At 40.1% G+C, this 7,155-nt stretch overlaps 1 protein-coding gene across 1 annotated transcript; it reads left to right on the forward strand.

The window, feature by feature from the left end:
* Window positions 1-1,997: 1,997 nt before the first annotated feature.
* On the forward strand, window positions 1,998-5,222 carry slc5a3a (solute carrier family 5 member 3a). The gene is made up of 4 exons (XM_053314394.1): window positions 1,998-2,637; window positions 2,764-2,959; window positions 3,771-3,898; window positions 3,982-5,222. The coding sequence occupies exons 1-4, from the start codon at window positions 1,998-2,000 to the stop codon at window positions 5,220-5,222; spliced, it is 2,205 nt and encodes a 734-aa protein (XP_053170369.1).
* Window positions 5,223-7,155: the final 1,933 nt, after the last annotated feature.

A 7,155-nucleotide genomic window follows, 5' to 3' on the forward strand; every position in this document is an offset into this window, starting at 1 on the left:
CTTTTGGTACTGCAGTAATACTAAATGAGTCAAAGAACAACTACAGGAATAATGTAGGAATATGTCCCCTGAAGTATATTAATTAAATAATATACTATATAATAAATATTATAGAAACCATATTTGCAATATGAAATATATACCAAGAACCCAACTGAAGAGAAGAAACTAACTGAAGAGTCACAGTCACATTGTGGTTTATGTCATTTACTTCACATTCTAAGGTTTCTGTACAGGTCTCACAGCCACTCTTCTCTGTTATTAGAGTCTCTTATGTAATCCCAAATTACCCATTAGTGACAATGACACTCCAGTATGGATGAGGTGTTATGGAGAGAAAGATTTATGGCTTGTGATCCACCCACACAGGTGTTTCCATCGTGTTGGCGCGTAAAGCCTGTGGTTGATTGACATCTCTTTGATCAGGGGGGTTTTAAATGGAGAAAATTATATCTTTTATCACGCCATCCATTAGGCTTGGTGACCTAATATGATCTTAATGTTGCATCACCCAGCTTCAACCTACACAGATAATAATGAATAATAATCAGAAAATGAAACACCAAATGCTTAAATACTCCAGAAGAAAAGAAAAAAGTTACTGTAGAGGAGAAAAAAGTTACTGTAGTGCATCAGAAAGCTATTAAAATGCATTGTTATTCCCTCTGAACTAAATAAATCAGTGACAGTTTATCTGAGGAAACTTCCCTGCAGGCACAAAAGTTGTTCAACAGGTCCCATAATTGAACGTTTAAATGCACAGAATAGCCTCAGAGACCTAGACCTTGTATTTACCTAGCATTCCCTTTAAGAAGCTGGTTATAATATTGACTCTGCTGCAAGTAGCATCAGGAATAAACCATGCAGCTGGAAATACAGTAGGTCCTGTTTATTTAGGTGAGGAAGTGTCACTGAGGATATTATCCCCTGCCATTTACACTGGGGAAATATTTTCCATTGCCTGCACAGAGATTGAATGAAGCTAACAGAGTGAGGTGTGTGCGGAGACATGTTTGGATTAAAACATGATGACATTCAATAATTTTCCTACCTATTTCCTTCATTGTAAGTAATCTTTAAGGCGACTCAATGGGTTTCATGGTAAATTTCAAGATAAGATCTTGTTTTAGACAACCAGGAAGTTGAAGGCCAAGTAGCAGTAAACCAATTAAATGAAATAACCTGAATATTGAAGAGCACATACAGAAAACTCTTTCAGGTCTAGACTTAACTCTGTAGAGTAAATGTGACGTTAGTTGGATTATTATAGTGTTACATGCAAATTGAAATGCTGAACTTGGCTTGCATAGAGGGAAGCAGGAGATTCCCTAAGGCCTTAGTGTACCCACGTTTGCCAGCACAGCAGCATTACCAGCAGGTGTTTATATGCTGTTTTAATCTGTGTGTAGTATACGCTGTTAATAAATGACAATGTGCCCCATGCATGCACATATTTCTTGTTATATTATCCATTAGTTGTACAGGTTACAGCATATTTTGTATTTCTGTTGAAATAACGTTTTGTTTGTCTGTGTGTTGTTGTTATGTTTGTTTCAGGGTCCAGATGCAGATGAATGTTTCCTCGTATGGTGCCAACAGTCAAAACCCACCTACAATGCACCGCTATGTAGTGAGCTGCCAAACCACAATCTGCATTAATTCCCAAAGCTAAGTTTAACTTTAGAGTAGTCACACCTTACAAGACTATTCCAACTATAGTTCTTGAATCCATTCCAAAGGAACAAGGAATAATTTACCACGTCCTAGACTTCATACTCAGATTGTTTCATACTGTACGTTTGTTGTACAAAGCTGAATAGCACTAATCGGAGATCAGATTTAAAGCAGTTTTTTAACTATAAAAGGTGGAAAGTGTGTCCACTCTTGCATTTTATATGTAGTGTCAAACCTAGGTATAACGTGGAAAGAAACAACAATTCTTCAAATAAGTCAGAAAGTAGTTAAGTTCTGTTAAAGATCAACAAAAGTGATCAAACATGGCTACCACTGCCACCATGGAAGTGGCAGATATCATCGTAGTAGGAGTCTACTTCATCCTGGTGCTAGCAATCGGCTTCCTCGCCATGAGGAAAGCCAATCGGAACACAGTGAGTGGCTACTTCCTCGCTGGTCGCTCCATGAACTGGGCAGCTGTAGGAGCTTCTCTATTTGTCAGCAACATAGGAAGTGAGCATTTCATTGGACTAGCTGGATCAGGTGCTGCTAGCGGTTTCAGCGTGGCAGCTTGGGAATTCAATGCACTATTATTGCTCCAGTTGTTAGGCTGGGTGTTTATCCCTGTGTATATTCACTCTGGAGTCTTCACTATGCCAGAATACCTGTCCAAACGTTACGGCGGGAGGCGACTTAAGGTATATTTTGCTGCGTTATCTCTCGTCCTCTACATCTTCACCAAGTTGTCCGTAGACCTCTATTCTGGAGCCTTGTTCATCCAGGAATCTTTAGGGTGGAACCTCTATCTGTCAATTATCCTGCTCATCTCCATGACGGCTTTGCTGACCGTTACTGGGGGTCTGGTCGCTGTCATCTATACAGACACAGTCCAGGCGTTCCTCATGATTGCTGGAGCACTCTGCCTCACAGGCATCAGCCTTTTCAAAGTGGGAGGACTTGAAGGTCTTTATTTACTCTTCTCCTCTGTGCATTTAAACCATTTATACCAAGAAATGAATTAAACACTTCTACAGTTGTATGTGCATACTATCCCATGTGTTAAACCATGTCCTGCCGTGTCATTTTAAGGGGTGCGGACCAAGTACATGCAGGCTTCTCCAAACATCACTGCCATCTTGCTGTCTTCACCCAACCTGACATATTCTGAATCTTGCTACAAACACCTCAGCCCAAAGCCAGATTCTCTGAAGATCCTTCGAGGTCCGACGGATGGAGACCTGCCTTGGCCCGGTTTTTTACTAGGCCAGACTCCTGCCTCTATTTGGTACTTGTCCAAGCCTTTCAATGTGGACTGGCTCCTTTACTGGTTCACTTCCATTTAGTCTTGTTTGTATACATATTTACGGTCCACAGACTTATTCTAATCCAACTGGCCTTTATTCTTGTGTCAACAAAGGTAAACCATTTGTGGCCATTTCCTGAACAGTAAGCTTGCTAGCTTGTAAGTGGAGCTATCAAGACAATGTTGGCTAGTGGGAATGTTGTCAGTATTGCAGATAAACCAAAGAATATGACAAATTTAAATTTAGACCTTGTTATGATGGTGCTCAATGAAGAGTTTGACCAGTTAAAATTCAGTTCATCCTGAGGGGGTATAAATATGTGTACCAAATTTCATGACAATCCATTCAATAGAAGTCAAGTCATTTCAGTTCAGTCATGACCAGAAATGTCAGTCTCATGCTGACACTAGAGGAAAGGTCATGGGACCACCAAAATCATTAGGATTTGTCTTCTGGGCTCCATGGATATCTCTACCAAACTTAATGGCAATCCATCCAATAGTTGTCAAGACATTTCAGTAAAAAAGTAAAAATGTTGGCAGTGCTAGAAAAAAAAAATCAAGCACCAAAGTCAGTAGACATCATCCTCTGGGTTCCATGATTGTGTATACAAAAGTTCATGGCAAATACATTTAATAGTTGTTGAAACATTTAAGTCTGGACCAATATTGTGGACTGACTAATTAACATCCATGGAGCCAGGAGTTAGTCTTTGGAGTCACTACAAACAGCACAGATAAACCAGTGTGCTTAATTACTGTCAACTCTAAGTGTCCACACTGTGTATTTCAGGTACTGGTGTGCAGATCAAGTGATTGTACAGCGGGTTCTGGCAGCAAAGAATATCGCCCATGCCAAAGGATCTACCATCATGGCAGGCTTCCTGAAAATCCTGCCCATGTTCATCATTGTCATCCCAGGTAAAGTCACTGATAGCTCTCTAATTTCATTTACACCTCAAGTTATGACTATTTACTCATAAGATGACACAATTTGATTCCAGGGATGATTTCCAGGATCATCTTTGCTGATGAGTTGGCGTGTATCAGTCCAGAGCACTGCATGGAAGTGTGTGGTTCTGCGGCTGGCTGCAGCAACGTGGCGTACCCCCGACTCGTCATGTCTGTGATGCCTGTCGGTCTCCGTGGCCTGATGATGGCTGTCATGATCGCAGCTCTAATGAGCGACTTGGATTCCATTTTCAACTCAGCAAGCACCATTTTCACACTGGATATTTACAAGATGCTACGAAAGCAGGTGTCATCCAGGGAGCTGGTGATTGTTGGCAGACTGTTTGTGGTTTTCATGGTGCTCATCAGCATTGCCTGGGTGCCAGTCATAATCGAAATGCAGGGAGGCCAGATGTTCTATTATATCCAAGAAGTTTCAGATTACCTGACTCCACCCATAGCTGCTCTCTTCTTGCTTGGCATCTTGTGGCATCGCTGCAATGAGACAGGTGCCTTTTGGGGTGGGATGGTAGGGTTTACCCTTGGAGCACTCCGTCTGGTGTTGGCGTTGGTTTACCGAGAGCCACGCTGTGACCAGCCTGATGAGCGACCAGCTTTCATCAAAGATGTCCACTTCATGTATGTGGCAGGCATCTTGTTTTGGGTGTCAGCTGTGGTGGCTGTTGCTGTGAGTCTCTGCACTCCTCCACCCACAAAAGAACAAATCAGTACCACTACTCTATGGGGGTTAAACAAAAGAAAGAAACTAAAACAACAAGAAAAGGAGAAAGCTGGAAAAGAGATGACTCTTTTGAAGCCTCTAAACCACGCAGTCCTAAATGGAAACAATTTGCCTGGTAAAGAAAAGTGTAAAGACCACCTGAACGAACTCAATGGCATTGAGGCCAGTCATGAAAATGCTCAACAAAGCAATGGTCATGCTATTGCAGTCAATGACATAGAAATCAGTCCAAACCAGAATGGCCACGTACTGATTTCTGACCCTAAAATGGTTGAAGAGGCAGAAGGGAGAGGAGTGAGGAATGAGGAGGAAGAAGAGGAGGGCTGTCTTGGAGGAGGAAGAGTGGAGAGTGGGAGGTGTATAAAAGTTTTGGAGTGGTTCTGTGGCTTCCAGGACAAACCATCTAAATGTCAGGTCATTACAGTCCAAGAGCAGGAGAAGATCTTGGATGAGCTTCTCCATGAACCTCCGAAAATCAAAATCATCCTGAACATAGGACTGGTGGTGATTTGCTCTATCGGGATCTTTTTCTTTGTCTATTTTTCCTTATGAGCTTGTTTAATTCAAAGCAGTGGGCCACTTGCATCCATAATCTACAATGCAGGAATGTTCTGCAGGTAAACTGTCCTTCAGTTTTCTCAAAAGAGTGTGATGAACAGTGAAACAGCTGTTGTTCTCACGAAAACTTTTTGTTAATTTGCCATTTTTTATATACAAAATGCCTCCTGTATACACAGTGAAGAGTTCTACCCATGTTTTTCCTGCAAAATTGGATGTTAAACCCAGCATTTGATTTGAAATATATGCTCAAACAGAATTAACAGAATTAGTTGTTACTTGGTTGTAAATTTTAACACATATTTAATACTCTCTATATAGTATGCTTCAAGTGAACTACTTGGTTCACAGTGGCCTCACACAAAAGACAGGGCATAAAGCCTGCTGTTATAGGAAGGGACAAGACTTTGCACACCTGGTCAATGACGGCATAATTGATGGATTTTTCTGTTATTAAGTAAGTTATAAAAAGCTCTCCCAATCTAGGTCCTGGAAAGGTGTAGTTGGAGGTGGTTTTAGGCACTGTCCAACAACCAACAAGCACTTTGTTTGAAGCATAGTAACTCTATTAGACGAGACATGTGATAAAGACAGTATTTTGATAAGTTCCACAAAATAAGGTATTCCTCTTTTTATAGGGGAATCCCTGGAACCCATTGAACAGTACAGAGGTCCACAGACCCCTGCCTGTGGGATGAGTGTTAATGTTTTATGATGGTGCAGCACCAAAAACTGGTATTAAAGTGGTGGAGATCATTGACGTTAAGTCACAGATTGGGAAAACACCCAACTTGGGCCCCTTACCATCCACAATCTGCTGTGGTTAAACACACATTTCAACAACACAAGTAATCAGGTCACTGCTCCATTACTATGACACTGAATTGCAGCCCAAGACGCGCTAGCAAGGGGTCAGGTAGAAGAGTCTGTATATAGTAATACTGCCAAGTGAAACTTAAAACCTTTTTTCATATTTTGTACTGTTGCTTATATCAAATCTCCTTCTGTTGTGGCACTGCATACTGTTACCGCAAAACTGTTTAGGTGGAGTTTTAAGTGTTGAATGTGAATTTAATGCAAATTTGTGACTATGTCTTTTGATTTTTATGGAAATGTATAAATGATGCTTTTATGTTTTGCTTTTTCTCAGTCTTTTATATTTGGAAGGGAAGTTATCAACACATCATAGAGTGCACTTTGTTATTATAACACATGATACTTTACATATGAATGTGTTGATGCTTAAATAAACTGTTGAAAGTAACAAAGTATGTTCCAAGCTGCACACCAATATTGGGAAACTAAGCATTTGTCTTGTGTTGTTTCAGTTTCTACACTCATCATCATACAACTCAAAGGGTGTCTTCCACTCAAATTGTTTCAGTTTTTAAGGAACGTAATTATTAATGATAGTGTTATTGTGTTTATTTGTAAGAACTGATTTACAGATGTGAAGAGCAGAACTTTGACAGGATATACTTCTTCCTCTACTGGACTGATACATTTAATATAATTGGATACATGTATTTTTAAAACTGTGCAATTATACAAAATTATGTTTAGAACCTATTTTATGCAACAAAAAAAACTTTCCAGCCAAATCATTCAAATGTATGCAATGTAACTATAATGTGCATGTCTCAGGAATAAGCAGGTGCTGGTTCTAAGTCATCTTCCCATATCTGAGGTCTCAACGAATGAAATATTAAACATCATTGTTTTACACAATAAAAATAAGGATGAAACTACTAAACTCACTCTCTGTTTATTTGATGTCTGTTCATCTTGAAATCTGAGTCACTGCTGATTACTTTGTGAGCTTCTTTTTTACAGTGAGCTTGTGGTTCAATCTGTTTTCTTTTCAGCAGATTGACCACAAAAGCCTCAAACTGTGTGTTTTAATTAGCAGAGGTGCAAGCACATACAG

Source organism: Scomber japonicus, chromosome 24 (assembly GCF_027409825.1).
Source record: "Scomber japonicus isolate fScoJap1 chromosome 24, fScoJap1.pri, whole genome shotgun sequence".
NCBI lineage: Eukaryota > Metazoa > Chordata > Actinopteri > Scombriformes > Scombridae > Scomber > Scomber japonicus.

What these genes read in the sequence shown, in the direction of transcription:
- slc5a3a (XM_053314394.1), top strand. Translation starts at nt 1,998, where the DNA reads ATGGCTACCACTGCCACCATGGAAGTGGCAGATATCATCGTAGTAGGA. An exon ending in CAGACTCCTGCCTCTATTTG is followed by an intron (nt 2,960 to 3,770) that starts GTACTTGTCCAA and finishes TGTGTATTTCAG; the next exon opens with GTACTGGTGTGCAGATCAAG. An exon ending in GTTCATCATTGTCATCCCAG is followed by an intron (nt 3,899 to 3,981) that starts GTAAAGTCACTG and finishes ATTTGATTCCAG; the next exon opens with GGATGATTTCCAGGATCATC.